Source organism: Hippocampus guttulatus, chromosome 10, assembly GCF_054856545.1.
Source record: "Hippocampus guttulatus isolate MCC_2025c chromosome 10, RoL_Hgut_1.0, whole genome shotgun sequence".
Classification (NCBI taxonomy): Eukaryota; Metazoa; Chordata; class Actinopteri; order Syngnathiformes; family Syngnathidae; genus Hippocampus; species Hippocampus guttulatus.
Genome location: NC_141270.1, coordinates 1,795,958 through 1,815,019, shown reverse-complemented (window position 1 = coordinate 1,815,019; position 19,062 = coordinate 1,795,958). Strand labels below are relative to the sequence as shown.

General features: G+C 45.4%; 3 protein-coding genes across 4 annotated transcripts; 1 reads left to right on the top strand and 2 right to left on the bottom strand.

Moving 5' to 3' along the window:
* Positions 1 to 3,300: 3,300 nt before the first annotated feature.
* il22ra2 (interleukin 22 receptor, alpha 2) lies at positions 3,301 to 6,501 on the bottom strand. Of its 2 annotated transcripts, XM_086122727.1 has the most exons (5): positions 6,136 to 6,501; positions 5,937 to 6,045; positions 5,331 to 5,509; positions 4,561 to 4,718; positions 3,301 to 3,651 (listed from the first exon to the last, which is right to left on the bottom strand). In XM_086122727.1, the coding sequence occupies exons 1-5, from the start codon at positions 6,206 to 6,208 to the stop codon at positions 3,502 to 3,504; spliced, it is 669 nt and encodes a 222-aa protein (XP_085978853.1). In that variant the 5' UTR covers positions 6,209 to 6,501; the 3' UTR covers positions 3,301 to 3,501. The 2 variants fall into 2 exon arrangements, with proteins under 2 accessions (XP_085978853.1, XP_085978852.1); XM_086122726.1 differs by having other exon boundaries at positions 5,937 to 6,501.
* Positions 6,502 to 6,662: 161 nt separating this feature from the next.
* Positions 6,663 to 12,522, bottom strand: LOC147198857 (uncharacterized). The gene is made up of 7 exons (XM_086122725.1): positions 12,373 to 12,522; positions 10,427 to 10,553; positions 10,098 to 10,279; positions 9,636 to 9,796; positions 9,036 to 9,195; positions 8,824 to 8,939; positions 6,663 to 8,735 (listed from the first exon to the last, which is right to left on the bottom strand). The coding sequence occupies exons 1-7, from the start codon at positions 12,437 to 12,439 to the stop codon at positions 8,418 to 8,420; spliced, it is 1,131 nt and encodes a 376-aa protein (XP_085978851.1). The 5' UTR covers positions 12,440 to 12,522; the 3' UTR covers positions 6,663 to 8,417.
* Positions 12,523 to 12,902: 380 nt separating this feature from the next.
* On the top strand, positions 12,903 to 18,921 carry LOC147198856 (uncharacterized). The gene is made up of 2 exons (XM_086122728.1): positions 12,903 to 14,018; positions 18,073 to 18,921. The coding sequence occupies exon 2, from the start codon at positions 18,120 to 18,122 to the stop codon at positions 18,858 to 18,860; it is 741 nt and encodes a 246-aa protein (XP_085978854.1). The 5' UTR covers positions 12,903 to 14,018; positions 18,073 to 18,119; the 3' UTR covers positions 18,861 to 18,921.
* Positions 18,922 to 19,062: the final 141 nt, after the last annotated feature.

Below are 19,062 nucleotides of genomic sequence, written 5' to 3'. Positions count from 1 at the left end.
TTGGACAAAAAGGGAAACACACAGATTAGCAGAAAAACGTGTTGTCGTCTAGGCTTGCTTAGCTGTTGTCGTGTGTGACGTCGTTGCGTCAGCGCTGATTGTTTGAAATCAAAGAACGCGCATGCGTAGATGTTCGCGCTGAAGCATGCACAAGAGAGCAGCGGACTAGTGATGGGATTTTCGTCTTTTCGGTGATCCGGCTCATTTGGATGGGCACAGTGAAAAGAGTCGGCTCTTAACTTCAGCGTTTCTTTTAAATATTTATGACAAATTTAGCATACATTTTGATAAATGACTTGGTGAACAATAATGCACCCTACTGACTGAAAATAGCAACAATTATCAAGCAAAGAAATGGCTTTTTACTTATTTTATTGAACATTAAAAAGGCTCCAAACAATAAATGTTCTGCCCACAGTAAAAGTCTCGCGCCATTTCATTAATAGTAATTCTGTTTAGAATATTCATTTAGTTATCGCGGTCCATTGTGGGTAGCAGACGCCATGTTTCATCAGACGAGTCATTACATAAAGCCTGACCGTGGTCGTTGCAACTGGTCCTCCTGAGTTATATTCCTGTCGTTTCACCTTCGAAAGCAATGGCTGTAAGTCTGTTCGTGTTTAGCATTATTTAGAAATGTGTTTCGGAGATCGTTTTCCTCAATTGTCATTGGAAACTCGCTAGCTCAGAGTATTGCGAACGACGTAGCGACAATGCTAAATCAGTGCTAACAAGCTAACTAGCATGCGAAGGTACTGCGAAAACGCATTGTTCACATCGAAAAAAACGACATAGTATGGTAAGGCGTTTTTAGCCGAAAAAAACGACATAGTATAGTAAGGCGTTTTTAGCCCGAAAAAAACGACCATGTATAGTAAGGCGTTTTTAGCCGAAAAAAACGACATAGTATAGTAAGGCGTTTTTAGCCGAAAAAAACTACATAGTATAGTAAGGCGTTTTAGGCGAAAAAAAAACGACATAGTATAGTAAGGCGTTTTTAGCCCGAAAAAAACGACATAGTATAGTAAGGCGTTTTTAGGCGAAAAAAACGACATAGTATAGTAAGGCGTTTTTAGCCCGAAAAAAACGACATAGTATAGTAAGGCGTTTTTAGCCCGAAAAAAACGACCATGTATAGTAAGGCGTTTTTAGCCGAAAAAAACGACATAGTATATAGTAAGGCGTTTTTAGCCGAAAAAAACTACATAGTATAGTAAGGCGTTTTAGGCGAAAAAAAACGACATAGTATAGTAAGGCGTTTTTAGCCCGAAAAAAACGACATAGTATAGTAAGGCGTTTTTAGGCGAAAAAAACGACATAGTATAGTAAGGCGTTTTTAGCCCGAACAAAACGACAGTATTGTAAGGCGTTTTTAGCCCGAAAAAAACGACATAGTATAGTAAGGCGTTTTTAGGCGAAAAAAACGACATAGTATATATAGTAAGGCGTTTTTAGCCCGAAAAAAACGACATAGTATAGTAAGGCGTTTTTAGCCGAAAAAAATGACAGTATAGTAAGGCGTTTTTAGCCAAAAAAAGCGACATAGTATAGTAAGGCGTTTTTAGCCCGAAAAAAACGACATAGTATAGTAAGGCGTTTTTAGCCCGAAAAAAAACGACATAGTAGAGTAAGGCGTTTTTAGGCGAAAAAAAAACGACAGTATAGTAAGGCGTTTTTAGCCTAAAAAAACGACATAGTACAGTAAGGCGTTTTTAGGCCGAAAAAAGCGACATAGTATAGTAAGGCGTTTTTAGCCCGAAAAAAAAGACATAGTATAGTAAGGCGTTTTTAGCCCGAAAAAAACGAAATAGTATAGTAAGGCGTTTTTAGCCGAAAAAAGCGACATAGTATAGTAAGGCGTTTTTAGCCCGAAAAAAACGACATAGTATAGTAAGGCGTTTTTAGCCGAAAAAAAGACATAGTATAGTAAGGCGTTTTTAGCCCGAAAAAAACGACATAGTATATATAGTAAGGCGTTTTTAGGCGAAAAAAAACGACAGTATAGTAAGGCGTTTTTAGCCCGAACAAAACGACATAGTATAGTAAGGCGTTTTTAGGCGAAAAAAACGACATAGTATATATAGTAAGGCGTTTTTAGCCGAAAAAAACGACATAGTATATATAGTAAGGCGTTTTTAGCCGAAAAAAACGACAGTATAGTAAGGCGTTTTTAGCCCGAAAAAAACGACATAGTATTGTAAGGCGTTTTTAGCCGAAAAAAACGACATAGTATAGTAAGGCGTTTTTAGCCCGAAAAAAACGACATAGTAGAGTAAGGCGTTTTTAGGCGAAAAAAAACGACATAGTATAGTAAGGCGTTTTTAGCCCGAACAAAACGACATAGTATTGTAAGGCGTTTTTAGCCCGAAAAAAACGACATACTATATAGTAAGGCGTTTTTAGCCCGAAAAAAAAACGACATAGTATATATAGTAAGGCGTTTTTAGCCCGAAAAAAAAGACATAGTATAGTAAGGCGTTTTTAGCCGAAAAAAACGACATAGTATAGTAAGGCGTTTTTAGCCCGAAAAAAAACGACAAAGTATAGTAAGGCGTTTTTAGCCGAAAAAAACGACCATGTATAGTAAGGCGTTTTTAGCCCGAAAAAAACAACAATGTATAGTAAGGCGTTTTTAGCTCCAAAAAAACGGGCTAAAAACGCCTTACTATACATGGTCGTTTTTTTCGGCTAGAAACGCCTAAATATACATGGTCGTTTTTTTCGGCTAAAAACGCCTTACTATACATGGTCGTTTTTTCGGCTAAAAACGCCTTACTATACATGGTCGTTTTTTTCGGCTAGAAACGCCTTAATATACATGGTCGTTTTTTTCGGTCAAAAACGCCTTACTATACATGGTCGTTTTTTTCGGCTAAAAGCGCCTTACTATACATGGTCGTTTTTTCTGTCAAAAATGCCTTACCATCCATGGTCGTTTTTTTCGGCTAGAAACGCATTACTATACATGGTCGTTTTTTTTCGGCTAAAAACGCCTTACTGTACATGGTCGTTTTTTTCGGCTAAAAATTTCGCCCAAAAACACCTTACGATACATGGTCATTTTTGTTGTTTAAAAATTTCATCCAAAAACGATCCAACCATCATTATTCTTTTTTGTCTCTCTGCTTCTCTCTCATATAGTGCCGCGCTAGATTCTTAAGGACGTACTGCTGCGGTGGTTTACGGCCCAATTTTCAACCCGTCAAAATGACGAAATCCCCATTTGCAAAGCTTGCTCCCGAGCCTTCTCTTGTTTTATGACATGTTGCCAGTGGAAAGAATGACACGCTGACCCTCGAGTCCCTTCGACATTTTAATGTGACAAAACAAGAGTCTCGGGAACGACATCATCATTCTGAACAAACGGCGCTCGATTTCAGTGGAGGAGTGCGTCGACATCGAATAGACCAAAACCAATCTTAACTCTGGTCTTGGAGCGTCCGCCCAGATCGACCGTCTTGGCGGCAGAGGACATCGCGTCATGTCAAAGCGTTCCCGTGCTCATCGGGCGGTGACGCACTTGGCGGGCCCGCGAGCGCTGTGGCGTCCCCGCAGTTTTGCGACACTCTGCGCTTGGAAGCAATATTTTGTCTTGTGCTTCACTTTGCTCACCACCAACTCCCCCGAGCAGCAAAGCAGCTCAAACACCTCCTGGGGGGGACAACAACAAAAGGGGGAAAAAAAAAAACGCATTGGAGCTATGTCGTCAATGGATTTTCGTTCGGCGGGAACTAAAAGACACTTTTACGGTTTGTGTCTTTGATTGCATTTTGGTGCCCTAATTTCTTCATACATTCATGAGCTAATTGAGCCAACATTTGATATTTCTGCAACTTGAACGATGGCTACAGAGGGCGGCCCCGTGGCCTCACGGTGCAGAGGTGCACTGTTTGATTCCGGCCTCGGCCTTCCTTTGTGGCGTTTGCATGTGTTCTCCCCGCGCCTGCTTGGCTTTTCTCCCAAAACGTGCACGGCAGGTTAACGGAACACTCGAAATGGTCCCTAAGTGTGAGCGCGGATGGTCGTTGGTCTCTGTGTGCCCTGCGATTGGCTGGCAACCAATTCAAGCCACTGCCCGAAGACAGCTGGGACGGCTCCGGCACGCCCCTTGTGAGAAGCGGATCAGAAAATGACTGCATGGATTGCTACACAATGGAAAATAACCCCCCGCGCCCTCTCCTTAGCAGAGGGTCTTTGGTAGGTTGCGCACAACAAAAAATATGTGGGGGCTAGAAAGAGCTGCGACTGCAGGGCTTTCATTTTGAAAAATGGCTGCGATTGAATGACTGAGCACCACCTCCTAGAGGACAGGAGCAGAACTGCATCGCACTCTTTCCCCATTTGAGCATATTACGACAATAACAGTCAACGTAGAAAAAGGGATCGCCGCTAAATGCCGTGATATGGCAGAAAAATCCACGACACAATCGGACCACAAAAAGTGACCCGCGATCGATGATGTCGGCGGTGGTGATCGAAGAACTTGCGTTGACTGCGAGAGGTTTGGGCTGAAGGGTGAGGAAATTTTGTGACAAGGACGCGGTTTCGCTTGAGACGTACCTCCTTGCCCTCTTCGTTAATGACGTAGACGCGGTAGACGAGAGTGGCGCGAAGGTGACTGCTTAGCATCTTCTTGGCCACGGCCTTGGGGGTCCTCACGCGCACCACGATGCCTTGCTCGCTGGCGTTCAGCCTTAGCTGAGGTGCGCTGATTTGAGCTGAGTGGCAGAGGGAGAGAGAGAAAAATGCACTTAGGTTACACTTAGAAAATTTGGGGGATAGGACACCAAAAAATAAAAATAAAATTCTCATGAAGCCATGCCCAAAATGCCCACCATTTTGGTTTGAAGCGACCATTTTAGAGTGTTTCGAAGTGTCGCAGCAATGCTTGAACTGAATTGCTTGTTTGGAAAATCCAGCTCCCAGGATGAAATTTGCCAGGTAAGTTTATCATGGGAACATCCCCCCCAAAAAAGTCTCTTGGAACCCATGCCCAAAGGACACAAAAAACTCTGCCATTTTAGTTTGATGCAGACATTTTAGGATCAGGGCTCCTTTCAGGTGTCCAATTGCTGAACTCTGAGTCACGCTTACTTGGAAACTTCAGCCCCCGAAAGCCGTTTCGCTTAGCAACCATAACACTTGCAAGGCATATCCAACATGAGTAGACCAACAAAAAAAAGTCTCAAGGAGCCACACTTGCATAGGCAAAAGAAGTCTGCCTTCTTGGTTGGAGGTGACCATTTTAGGACGTCTACGATTTCCCCCCAAAGACAAAAGTCCTCTCCGAGGTTGCCTCAATGTCACCTTCGTGCATTGGAAACACTCACTGTTCCATTGGGGGCTGAATCTCGGGGAGAGGATCCACGCTGACGATGCGGACGAGGAACACGCTCTCAGCCTGGCATAGTACCACTCTCGGAGGTCCGAGGTGACCCCGCTCAGGTCGCAGTGGAGCCGGCGGATGCCCTGGCAGTCGTCCGCATCCCGCCACTCGGCATCGCCGTAACTGAGCGGCGCAAAGAAAGCACACAGTCAAGTCGACACCTTATTATGACAACACGCGCTTCTCAGGAGGATGCTTCACAAATTGAGACCATTTTGACATAGCCATTGCATTTCACAATGACGTATTTGGAATTGAGAATATTTGTATGCAAATTGGATTTTTTTAAAAATCTGAAAAAGACAAACTTTGTTTAAAATACGTATTTGGCAAAAATAAGCTGAATATAATTTTTTTTTACCCGATTAAGTATATATCAACTATTGGAAATATGATTGTGGTCAGCAACTCAACAAGGGCTCGAGAAAGGAGCCTTGCGGGACTTGCCCGTGTTTTGTAACAAAAACGCACTGCAGCAAAGACTGTGATGAGAAATCTATCAAATTCAGATTTTGCGCGAGGGGAATTGACTGATGTGCGCGTTCTTCACATCTTCCATTGGACGTCATAGTGCATGTTGCTGCCGTTGGCGGGCGGCATCCAGCGAAGGACATTCTTGAAGTCCACAGAGTCAAACTTGATGCGTGCGGGAGGAGCCACTGTGGACATGCACACACACAAAATGACATCAGAGTCCATCATGACGAGACAAAGTAAAAAGAAACTTGAAGGGGGGCGGGGGGGCTCACCTGGTGCTACGATGCCGGCGGGCAGCTTGAGCAGCAGCAGCAGCAGCAGGCCTCCGATCACGACGCGATTCATTTTGCCGACTGTGTCAGTGGACCGTGCAGGCTCCGACCTTTAACATGCACCCACTTCCTATCTTTTTTTTTTAAACTTCTGGACCAGTGACCACATCCTTTTACAGAAGTCCATGTGAACAATGACTAAGCACTTTTCCAACATGCCGGCACGTGCAAAGCAAATATTGTGGACATAAAAAAAGTCTCTACACACCCCTGTTCAAATGTCAGGTTTTGTGCTGTTTAAAAAAAAAAAAAAAAAAAGGGAACAAGACGAAAACGTCATCAACCATCGATGTGTCCTACAACTCAACTGAAACTCAAACCTTTTGAGCAAGGGCGATTTCAAAATCGACACCTGAGATACTGTGGTTGCATAAGTGTACACCCCCCATTATAACTGGGGATGTGGCGGTCAATCAAGATGAAATAATGCATCACATTCAAAGACTGGCATGAAATGGGAGTCAGCACACACTTGCCAAAGTGATTTTATTTAGGATTGGCTGTGTTAACTTCAGCTGTTCCGGTAGGCTTTTCTTGACTTATATTCAGTCACATTTTATAGCACAAACTGCTTTACAGAACGCTTAACATAAACTAACAAAATGCGATAATATGACATAAGACACGGACAGTCATGCCATCGGAACGTGGCGTATTCCTGCAAACGCCTTGTTTGGAGCAGTTATCGACGGAAGAAGAGAAAAATCGAAAGTGTCCTTTCACCGGTGCGCCGGAGGCGCCGTGCTCAAAGCGTGCTTGACGCTCGCACACGAAGTTTGGACGTAAACAAGAAGCAGTAGCATTCCAGTGACAAAAAAAAAAAAAAGTGAGAGGTTTGAGGATGGGGGGTTAGGATTAGGATAAGGCTGAGGCTTAGGGGTTAAGGTTCGATCCTTAAATAGGATGGAAGACAAAAACGTAAAATACTTTTGTCGACGACTTCACACAATGATCTCAAGAAAACATCTGGACGACAAATGACAGTCACCAAATGTTCAACTTTCACCATTTTTGCAAGTACACATGCGACAAATCTTTGAATATTTACAGATGCGAATTGTGGGGGGGTTTCGACACGGACTCCATTCGTGAGAAATCGCGACTTGGCAAAAATATATAAATAAAAACTAAAAAATGATGGACGGCGGACGAGGAGTGCGGGTTACTGGAAGCGCGCGCGGCCGCACTTCCACCCCGCAGGCGACATCGCCCGTAAAGAGGAAGGCAAGCTCACCGCCGAGCATCCCAGCGTGTCGCATTTGCTTCCGGGGGGAAGAAGACCTGAAATGTCAGCCCTCGTCACACTTCTTCAGCCGCCGGGGCTGCGGTACACACGTGCCGGCCCGATTTGCACTATTTCCCCCCCCCCCATAATAAAAACATTGAATTGAGGAAAGGATTTTCAAAAAAAAAGCTACTCCCACCGTCTACGTGCAAATGTCATCGTTAAATGACAGAACGGGGAAGTGGAGGGCCAATGGCGGCTCGAAAGGTATCCAGTGTGAGACAAGTCTTGGGGGGGGGGGGGGGGCGCCTAATCAGCGTCTGACTACAGTTAGGCGCAACATCTAACCACTTCAAAGACAACAGAGGTGCAAATAGGAATCATTGGATTTAGCAAGTATCATAGTAAACTGGTTCACAGAGCTGATTTCGCCTGCGACTTGATCAGCGAGGCTCACTTTTTTTCCCCCGACATCTCAGACACCGACGGCCACAAACAAGCGAATTAACACCTAGCAGGTCCCCTCACGTGTCAGTCTGGGCTCATTTCATCTATGACAAGTACGAAGTGGCTTGTGGGACTTCCTGTTATGTTTGTATTGACGACGTGGCGCAGGAAGTCACGTTTGCCGAGGCGACCTCATCGTTTCTAATAAACACAAGCCGATTCGCCGCGTGCCCTCTCGCCGCCTTGCAAATCTTTCTGCGGAACCTAAAAACTACCGTATTTGTGTTTGGAATGTAGCTTAGGTGTCAATGACGTAAGACCAGTTTGAAATGAGAGTGAAGCCACAGGTTAGCGATTGTCAAAAGTGCAGACATTGAAAATGTTTGCTAGTGGCGTCACGGCTTAAGACCCTAAACCCCATAAGTAGTGCCATCTTTTTTTTGGGGGGGGGGGGGGGTTCAAGCAGTGATGACTTGCTCATGCTAACAACCGATGCTATGCTAAGGTGCTAAGATCTAAGCCGCGCGCCCTTTGAAGAAAAGTCAGACCTTCAGCCGCGATAGCCCTCAACGTCCTCGTCGGGCGACAGGCTGGCGACGACCTGGCGTCTCTCATAGGCGTGTTCCTCCGAGGTGGCCGTGTCCTCGTCTTCCTGCATTTGCTCGCCGCCCATGTACCCCTGCTGCTCTTCCTCCGCCGTGTCGCCCGCGTCGCCCGCTTCGGACGTTTCCGGCTCTCCGAGTGGTTCCGACTCGTCGGGTGACACGGGCGGCGTCCCCGCCACCATCAGCGGCGCGGACGAGTCAGAAACCGGCAGGGACACGTCGGGCCTCTCCTCCTCGACGGTTCTTACGAAGCGCTTTGAGGACTGCACAAAAGAAAATTTTAAAAATAAAAATAAAGGGTCAGATGTCAGGCAAAGGCGTCCGATCGACTTTGACGTGAATGAAGCGCACCAGTGAGGGCGGCAAATCGGATGAGGATTTGGTCTTTTTCAGGCAGACCAAGAGGAGGACGATGGAGACCAGAGCCAGGACCAACAGCGACACCACCACAGCAATGATGATGTGTTCTGCATTAAAAAAAAAAAAAAAAAAAGGGCCATTTGATCTGACAGTGCAATGACGTAACAATTTTAGGTGAACTGCTGCAATTGAATGCTCTCAACTGTTTTCCTGCACGGGCAGCGCGCAGTAGTCCTGCGTGCCGTGAACGCTGACCCTCTCCAGCTCCCCCCTGATGGTGGCGCAGTGTTTCTCCAGGCCGGCGTCCACGGGCAGCGTGTGCTCGCACGTCTTCTCCGTGCAGCGCAGGTCGGCAAACTGCTTCTGCGAGGGCGGGGAGTAAAGCGGGTTGTAAGGGAGACGTGGCCACTGGGGGGCGCAAGATACACAAAACAAGTAATTAAAGGGGAGATTTTATTTCCAAGGACTCCCCCCCAAAAAATTGCAATTGGCCTGTTGACTTGTACTTAATAAACACGACTTTTATGAGGTTTCCAAAACAAGTTTTGCCGCGCGCACTGCACATGCCCAGACCTCTGCCAGGTAGACAGTAGGGGGTGCTGTAACACAGTGAAACAATGCAATGCGGCATTTCAAATGGAAACGAATTGTCAACAACGCCAACTGTATTCTCAAAATGGTGCACATTTTTCTTCTTAAACCACCCCCCCCAAAAAAAAAAACCACGAGTTTTTTGTAGGGATTTTTTTTATGTTATGTCATAATCAAATCAGGAACATTGAATGAGGACCACCGAGTCTTACTTTGTCGAGGGTGACGTCGTATTTGAAGACGGGCAGAGGGTTGTTGAGCTTCTCGTGCCTCATCCTCCCACGCCAGTACTTGAGCCACGGATGCTGGAAGCTGATCAGGACCGAGTTATCCTGCTGGTCCGACACGGTTGCAGGGGGGAGGTCCAAAGAACCTGAAGAGAAACGGGAAGCACTTCCTTGTTTCTGTCTCAACTGCGCTCGGCGCGACCATTCTACAGCGATGCTTCATCGCCGATCTTATCGGACTACCTTGACTGCACTCCGGATGTTGTTATTGCTTTTTCGCCTCTCAGATAATATTATCTTCTTCTGCTATTGTTTTTTTTTTCATTCGTTTCCGTCTGCTGTCAAGGAGTGTTTAATATTAAAAAAAAAAAAAAACGTCATTTGGGATGTAGCATCTGCCTGGTTGGAAAAGATGGAAACATAACAAGCAAACGTCCATGCTCTCACATTTCTGAGTGGCGGGGGAGTCTAGGTAGTAGCTGAAGGTGATGCCATCGGCGGGAGCCGCCTCCGACTCCTCCTCCCCGAGGACGGCAATGACCGCCAGGAAGTAGTCCTCCCTCTGGTCCGACAGGAAGGACAAGTCCGCCTGGAGGTCGGGTGGGTACACCCACAGCGGACCGACGTCACTGCCGGAAGACAGTGCGCCATTTTAACACTTTGGTGTTTTGCTTTCCCCCCCCTCACCGTACGTGACCACGGCACAAGATGGTGATCAATCGTCACGGGGACAAGGCAAATCGCAATTTTTCACTTGAAGAATGGAAAACACAAACCCCTGGGAGTTGAACACCTTGCCGATGTCCACCCGGTATCGCAGTCCCGCGGGCGGGTTGTCGTAGCGCCACGCCACCTTGGTGACCAGGTTGCCGCAGTAAAGAATCACATCGCTTGGCGGCGCCACTGAGCAAATAAGACATTGAAGAGACATTTTGATAAGGCTGAGCCAGTTTGATAATTGCCCTCCCCCCACCCTCATTATTTTGATTGCAATTTAACACGCAAACATTTTTTGACGGACCTCTTCCGATGTACTTCAAAAAAAAAAACCACAAGCAATAAGTGAGTCGGACTATTACAATGACTAATATCAGATTAATCGTACATAAATGCTTTGGTCTTATAGGTTCGGGGAAAATAAAGGGAAAAAACTCATGAATGAATCTGAAAGTTCATCTACTTCAATTAGTTGAGTTGTTAACCTCGTAACCGCTTTGCCTTGCTGTCTTTGAAGCATTGGCGACAACAGATGGGCATTTCCTCCCTTCCAGTGTAATCACATAAGTGCAAAAAGTTGCACAAGGGTCTTTTTTTCCGGTCCCATTTTGTGTGTATGCGACATTGCCAAGTGTGGCCCCTGGTTCCGAAGCGACATGCAAGCAGTTAAACACCGCCGCGTTCCGTTAACAACGCAAGAAGAGCGAACGGCGTCGGCGCTTGTTTTTGTTAACAGAGACAGCACGCAGGTCACAACATGACGAGGCAAACCGAGGTGAGGGGCACCCAAAAAGCTCTTCAACCGCTGCTCTCAATTTCACTTCCGCTTCCAACCACTGCCGTCGGTTTAAATGGCAGTGATGTGGCTTGACGTGTAAGAGATCAGTCACGTGTGCGTTTCGGTTCGGCGAAGACGCTGCAAAACACGCCGAGGCGGCGTCTGCTTCTGAAATAGGAAGAGGAAGACGTCTGCGGTAGCAGGCCGAGGGGCCGCGGCGCAGTCGGCGGTGGGAACGAGACACCTCAGAAAAAAGAAAGTCAAAGTACAGTAGTCCGTTTTTCGCCGGGAACCCCCGGGAAGCCTCCCCCTCCCCCCTTTGTTTATGTTGACTCACGGTTTGGTCTAAAATTTAGGGGAATGCTCGACCGTTTCATTAATCTCACTGTGCAGTTGAAAACGCCGACATTGTGTTTTCACTTCTGCTTTAATCAATACATGCACAGATGTAATACTGTACAGTGAACCCCTGCCGAATCATAAAACGGCATTCACAAACTGCTGATTTTTTTTTGGGGGGGGGGGTGAAACATGACTTCAAATATTCACGGCAAAACGCCAAGCTTTGCACATTTGCAGGGTGCGGTTGACATGGGGAAAAAAAGAGGATGGTAAACTTTTCAATATGATACAGAGAAAGGTCTTGGTATGGAGTGGCTTGCCATAAATGCATTGAAACCCCACAAGCATCGAAGTATCACTGCGTTAAAAAAACAGGAATAAAATGGCCTACTAGAAACGTAGCAATTGATCTTTTTTCCGGTTTTACCTACACACCCACTTTGAATTTGAAGTCTTGAGTAAGACTGAAAACACCAATGGGGAAGTTATTTGTTTACTCAACAGCGTTACGTTCAATGTCCCACGATAAAGCGTGACGAATTACCATTATTGTGCGAGGTGTTTAAAATGGCGCGTATTTTTTATACATTACTACTAAGGCCCAAACTATGCTCAAAGGACAAGCCGTGACCATTTATAATTGCAGCAGAATGGCGGTGAGAACGTTAAATTGCTCAGTCATGCGTTCTATGCGCTGAATATTCTCATCCATTCACTCACGCACACGGTGTCAATGGATTACTGATGAATGTCATTGACAATAATTAGTTACACGCAGGGACAGGGATAAACGTCAACATGGCGATAATCAACACTGCCCCGAAACTCAACCGCAACGACCCGTTTTACACCCACAGACGTGTGCAGGTTAGCGAAATGATTTACCGTGGGCCGATGCGATTCCCAAGACGAAGAAGGTGACGAGGCAAGGAGTCAAGCACGTCCACGCCATGAGCAGCTTGTCGCCGCCGAACGCCTGAGGAGGCACCGACGAGTGTGCTCTCGAAGCTAAAGCTAACTACAAGCCAAGTCACAGAACCTCCCAGAACTGCTCCTGTTGGAGATCCCTTCCCTTCCCGTGTGTGCTGCTTTCGGGACTGACGTCATCAACTACCTCTATTCCCGAAACGATTTTTTGTGTGGGGCTTATTGTCTTTTTTGTTAAACAGATAAATCATACACAAGTATCGTACAGAGAAAGCATAGTAAAACAATAAATAATTTTCAATGTGATATATTTTTCATATAAGTAGTGGTAGTGGGAATACTAGTGGTACTAGTTAGTTGTTACTGTTCTTAAACATACGCGTTATGACCTGAGAACATATATGTAGGAGACTGGAGTGTCTCAGAATTGTTATTTATTCCTTTATTGTGTGTTCACAAGCCCCCCCCCCCCCTCCCCATATAATTTATTTTGTGATTTCCTTGTTTCATTTTCTGTTTTGGTGCATTATTTTCGCTTTTCTTAGTGTCTTTGAAGTAATCGTTAATTTACGCTTTTTCGGAGGCGGACTTTGAACGCCTCTCGAGCCGAACGGGAGAAGGCACGGAGACGTACAGAGACGTGTTGACCAATTAATAAAGTGTATGTTTTAAAAAAACAACACGACAGCTCTCTTTATTTCGGAGCTGCAATATAGGCTATATGTAAGCATCAGAATTAAAACGTATTTAAATAAAAAGAAAACATTCTTAGTTGTTATGTCTACCATTATCATATCAAAAATGCATCCTATTGGACAATGAAAGCATTTTAAAAATATGTCTAATCATAAAAAGTACCGAAGACTTTGCACATAAAATACAGTATTATAATGTACATTTATCTTGTTGTCATGCAGACTTTTCCTCCTTTCCAAATATGCCTCTCCTTAGTTACAATTCGATTGTAAGATGTCCTTGAGTGTTTTGAAAGGCTGAAATGTATTATCATTATTATTATTAATTCATGTTATCACATGACATACAGTACATTTTGTCCTGTTTGAACATCCATCCATTTTTTTTTTAATCCGCTCCTCCTCACAAGGGTGGCGGGCGTTGAGGATGGAGGGGGATCTGCTGTAGCTTTTGCTTGTATTGACTCTCTTGTCTGCTGCCAGGTGTGCATAACACATGAGAATCGCTTCTGGATTGCCTTACCTGGCCAAGTTCTTTGTAAATTAAATGACAAAAAAAAAACCTGTCATGGAAGCAAATGGTGCTCACACCAGACTGACTGGTTTCTATTTTGGTTCCATATATAAAGACGAAGAAACGCCGCAAATGGTGTCTCGTAGCTTCTCTTATCACAAAACAAAAGCAATACATCCTTGCAAAAAGCTGGATTTGCCTGGGTCCTAAAAGTTCAAAACATACGGCTGAGTGCGCCTACTCCAGCTTCCTTTGTGGGAAACTGCCCACATCCTGACGTCAAGGCAACATGTGATCTTTTTCTTCCCGTGCTGCCTCGCACCCCGATGCAGTCACACAGCAGCTCTTCAGCGGTGAGGAACATGCTGTACAATACTCCCACTGCGAAGGAATCAGTAAGTATGTTCCTTTAAGTCTGTGTGTGTGTGTGTGTGTGTGAAAGAGCAAGGAGAAGCCAAACCGTGGTTGTGTGTGTACTCGTCATTGCATTCCTCTGTGTTATGCTGATATACTCGTCGCTCTGAAATAATTCAGCTGCTGTGAATGCCGGTTTACTTTTCATTCCAGTGTACACGCAGTTGGTTTGATTTCACAGCTGCTCCGACTCATTCAAGGGATTGGGGAGCTGCATGCGGATGCGCACGGGTCAAAGTCGTGGGACTGTGACAGTCTTGTGGCCAGAGAGGAGGAGAAAAAAAATGGTCAACAGGTTCCACTTGTGTGTGTTATTTTTTTTTTTTTTGACACAAACAAAGATTGCGTTGACGTTGAATCGCCTCAAATATAAAGAATCATCTTCTGTGTGCAAGAGCTCATTCCGGTGCAAGTGTAATGTGATCCTCCACAGTAGGGGCGGACAACCTGATGTGGCCTCGCCTTGCTATTCTAAAAAACACAGAGGAATATTCTATTCCGTTGTTATTATTTCTTTACCCCCGCTACACACCGAAAAGATGTGGCCATGACGAGAAGACATGAATTGGAGGCAAGAGACAATCAGTCTAGCTGTTATTTCTACCCGTTTCTGGATGCGATACAAGCACTTGTACCAATTTTAAAATCTTAATCACTTTTAATCTTTTTAAATTTGAGGGATCCCGAACTTAGAAAAAAAAACTGGCAAGTGCGTTTCCTGTTCTGATTGTTAGCAATGGACCACACACACATGTAATGAAATCGGTTGCAGTGCCAAAACTGACCTGCGAGAGGCAGTGTGGTGCCACAGCACATCCCGACTGTCAGAAAGTACAAAGAAGAAGAAAGAGTAATAGACAAAACAAAGCGACTTGGTTCATGTTGACCACACAAAATGATTTGTGATGGTCAACGTTGAACAGGTTGACCATGTGCGATAGTCAAGCCCGATCGTGTCCTAGCGCTGTCCGTTGATTATCTTATGCTCGGTGTCAGATTTTGAAGTTTGCCCTCGAGGTAACCAACATGAATACCAGAGAGCAAGCAATTGTGACGCCGGGAAATGAAAAATCAGAAACAGTGAACAAACAATGGTTTAAAAAAAAAAAATAGTCTGCAACTATTTGGGATGTCACAATCGTGCTCACCATCTTCACGCTTTCACTTGCCCAAATGCTCTCGCCGTTGCAATATTTTAGTTTACAACCACACAAACTGTATTTAGACATGCTGACGAGAAGGTGACATCTTGCTAGCTGCAATTTGTTTCATTGTGAGTAATCACAGCAAGCAGCCTAAACAACTACAACCATAATATCAGCAGAGCCCCCCCCCACCCCCCTGAAAAAGTGCTTTCTTTCCATAGGGAAGACAAATTCTGTAGACGACGGATTTTTAAGTCTAAAGAGAATGTGGGGGAATGTTTTTTTTTTTCCTCTTCTCGAAAATACACTGTTGTCTGCTTTGAGTTCATCCAAGGCCAGAGCAGGAATGCAGTGGTCAAGTGTGCTTGCGTGCTCGTGCCAGAATGGATGTGGCGAAGCAGCCAAACCAGGAAATGTAATCCTTTTTTTTTTTTTTTTACAAAGACTCCAAACTGCAGTCCCCCCCATAAAGCAGTCTAGGCCCAGCTGTATTTCTCCTTAAAGTGGAGTTCAATGCAAGTGTCAGCGTACTTGCTACTACCGTGCACACTCAAGAAAGGAAAATCATGGCAAGCTAAAAAGACGCGACTGCTACTGTGTTTTGCACCGATTTCAAAGTCTTGACTGGTTTTTTTCCATAAACAAACAATCTTCTTGTATATTTTTTAATAAACCTAAAACAACAGAACCCACTGATATGCTACAGCCCATTGATACCCGTCCATGTTTAAATGAAAAACAACACATTTTGCCAAGTAAACCTGTATAATTCGCGGAAAAAATACCATTAGCAAAGTTTTTAAAATAATGCCCACAAAACACCACATAGGGTGGCAAAAGTTAACAAAAAAAAAAACATATTTCTAATAAATGTAATGTACGCTGCCAAATCGTACGACTAATCTATTTAGGGGATGTTTTAGACGTCAAAACATAAAAAAAATAAAAGCGAAACTAAAATAACATAATACTCAGCCAACCAAATGGAATGTGTGCATTTTTCCACGAATAACATGACGATTTCTATCGCAAACGGCCTCTCCTGTCCTCTGTTTTTGGTGTCAAGCTGAGAAATGAGCACATTGCAGTGGCCATAGATTTCATAATATTTGCCCTTTTTTTTTTTGTAAACGGTTCGCGTCGATGGGGTCGGCAGGTGTCCACGTCGCTCCCCGGTTGACGTTTAGGCCTGCCGCGATCCCGAAGCCGAGGCAACGGCGACGGACCCGATTGAGTCCAGATGTCTCCGCATCGGCTCACTTGTTGGCAACCAAACTTTTTAATGACTGAGAGACGCGCTCATAAGCTAAGAATCCACGGTAGAAACCCCTGAATTAGTGGAAAACACATGTGCTCTACTCCGAATGTCAGAATGGCAGTCAAAACATAAGAAATGCTCCCGGTCAGGGCGATCACATGGTTGAGGATATCGAGTTGTTGTTGTCTTTTTTTTTTTTTTTTCCCCCCTCAAAGTCGTCTGACTTAATTCTTGGCAAGTCATTCATTTGATTTGTAAGTCGCTGGAAACATGAACATCATCGACATCGACAGGCTGATGATTGACAGAATGACTGATTCATCTGCTTCGTTCTTATTCCACCGACACAATATTCATCAGAATATTTCGTTATGGTCCAAATGCTCCATCCTAACGTTAGTGTATTTCATTATTTCCACACCAACATCTTTTCATGTTCACGGCATAGATGCTGCAGCTGTTCTTGTCTCTTCAAACAGATTTCTAAGATCAGTCATACCCGTTCAATTTTTTTCCCCCCATCTTTTTGGGCCATCTGTTGTCATTCGTTTGAGGCCTGCTAGAAAATCTTGAACAAAAGTTGTCACCGGTGGTTTGTGAAGACATGGGATGGCACACGGGAGTGGATCGTTCATTTTCCTTGTTCATATTTGTTTCTGTTACTCGGTTTCTTTGCGGACTTGAAACTTGGTTTTCTTTTGTGTAGAATCAACAGTTTTATTTCTTAAATTCGCCTTGTGTATCACAGCAAACTGTATTTCGTTGTCGAGAAGCAAAACTGACTTAAGGAACGAAGCTCTGCTGTAATGTGAGTTTGAGGACATTTATTGTACAGACCTCATACTTGAAACTCAGGACTCTACTGTGCGAACAAACCAATTACATTATGGATAAATTGGAAATATTTCACACTATATGAATATACTTTTAACCTTGTAGGCCACTTCTCCTGTCTGACGTACTGTACCGCGTAACGCAAGTTACTTCGTTTCAAAAGTGTAACATGAGCCCCTTTGTTTGCGTCAGCTGCTATCAAACCTAACTAGGATGTGCAGTTAGCTGGCCAAACCCCCCATGAATGCATCTTCCCTTCAGCTGCTTTGGCGTGCGTCACCGTTGGCCGTGAATGCGACCATTTTATGCAGGGAAAGAGTAGGAAGAGCGAAGGAGATTTCGTTTTTTGAAGTCCAATTTGATAGCCTGCGGACTTCGGGCTGTAAAAACTACTCTAGAGGGCCTCGTTGTTGGCAGCGAGTGTGCACACGTGATGCAGAGAAAAACGGGACAGCAAGGAGAGGGAATTTGTTTTAACTTATTTAGAGTGCCACATTGTGAGCCGTGAGTGTGGGCACATCACGGAGCGAAGGCAGAAGGGTGAGGGGCAATTCAAGTCGAGTGGACTTCACAGATATTCCACTGCCAGAGGCTTTATATATAGGCGTATATATTTTTACGACTCAAATATGTTACCCAAAGGCAAAAGGAAGATACTCGATAGGGTAACATCCAATTTTCAAGGTTGTAATTTTGTTTTTTGACAGACTTCAGTGCAGTCGCAGCGCATTTTTGAAACCTCACCTTATCGCCGTGGCTGGTCTGTGGTGACATCTTGTTTCCTCGTCTTTGTTTCAGGCATCCGTTTAACGGATGATGATCGCCGAGCCCGGTCCCCGTTAGCGATGGCTTCCCTGGGCCCTCCTCCGGCGTCCCTCCTGTGCGCCCTGCTGTGGGTGTCGGTGTCGCCCCAGCGCTCAGACATGCATCTGGCGTACGTGACTCACGACAGCTTCTTCTACTACTCGTGCAGCCAGGAGCCGGACGCGTGCAACGAGGCGTCGCTGGACGCCTGCTGCTGCCGGGACATCACGCTGCCAACTCTGCGGCGCTTCCCGGCGGGGGCCTACTCTTCGCCCGTATTCCACAGGCGGCGCCTGACCGTGTGGTACACGTCGCCCTGGAACGCCGCCCGGCTGCTCAACAACTCGGAGGTGCTCCACCTCACCCTGATGGACTGCGGCGGGGGCGGCGCCCCCCTTTTGGAGGGACACTTCGTGGTGCAGCATCTGGAGAGGCTGAGCGTCATCGACTTCCCGCAAATGCCCCAAAGAAAGATGGAGTCCGAGAACGACAATGACCTCCATTTTGACGCCGACAGGTGGAAGTTGCGGGCTGCGGCGCAGGTGCAGGACATTTTCCTGGGTCGGGAGCAGGGGGCGGCCTTCCATGAGCAGGCTCGGCTGGGCGTCATCCACGGTTCGGTGCTGCAGGGCGGGGCGGCCGGTGTCAAGGTGTACACCGTGCAGACGCATATCGACAGCGATGGCACGATGCCATTTCCCCAACTGCGACTGCCCAAACTCCCGGAAACTTCCGTCATCTATGTCAGCTTCGTATACAGGAGGGAGCATAATGAGGACTAAATTGGACCCGATTGATTAATCGGTTGCATGACTAAATAGGCCGATATTACCTAATTTAAAATATATCGGAATGGGCATCAGCCCAAAAAAAAAAAAAAATCAATGTTGGTCTTGCCTTACAAGTACAGTAGCCCATATGATTTTTTTTGTGTGCCTTTTAAGAGCGGGGCGTGGAGGAGATGGGTACGATGTCAGTGAGTCT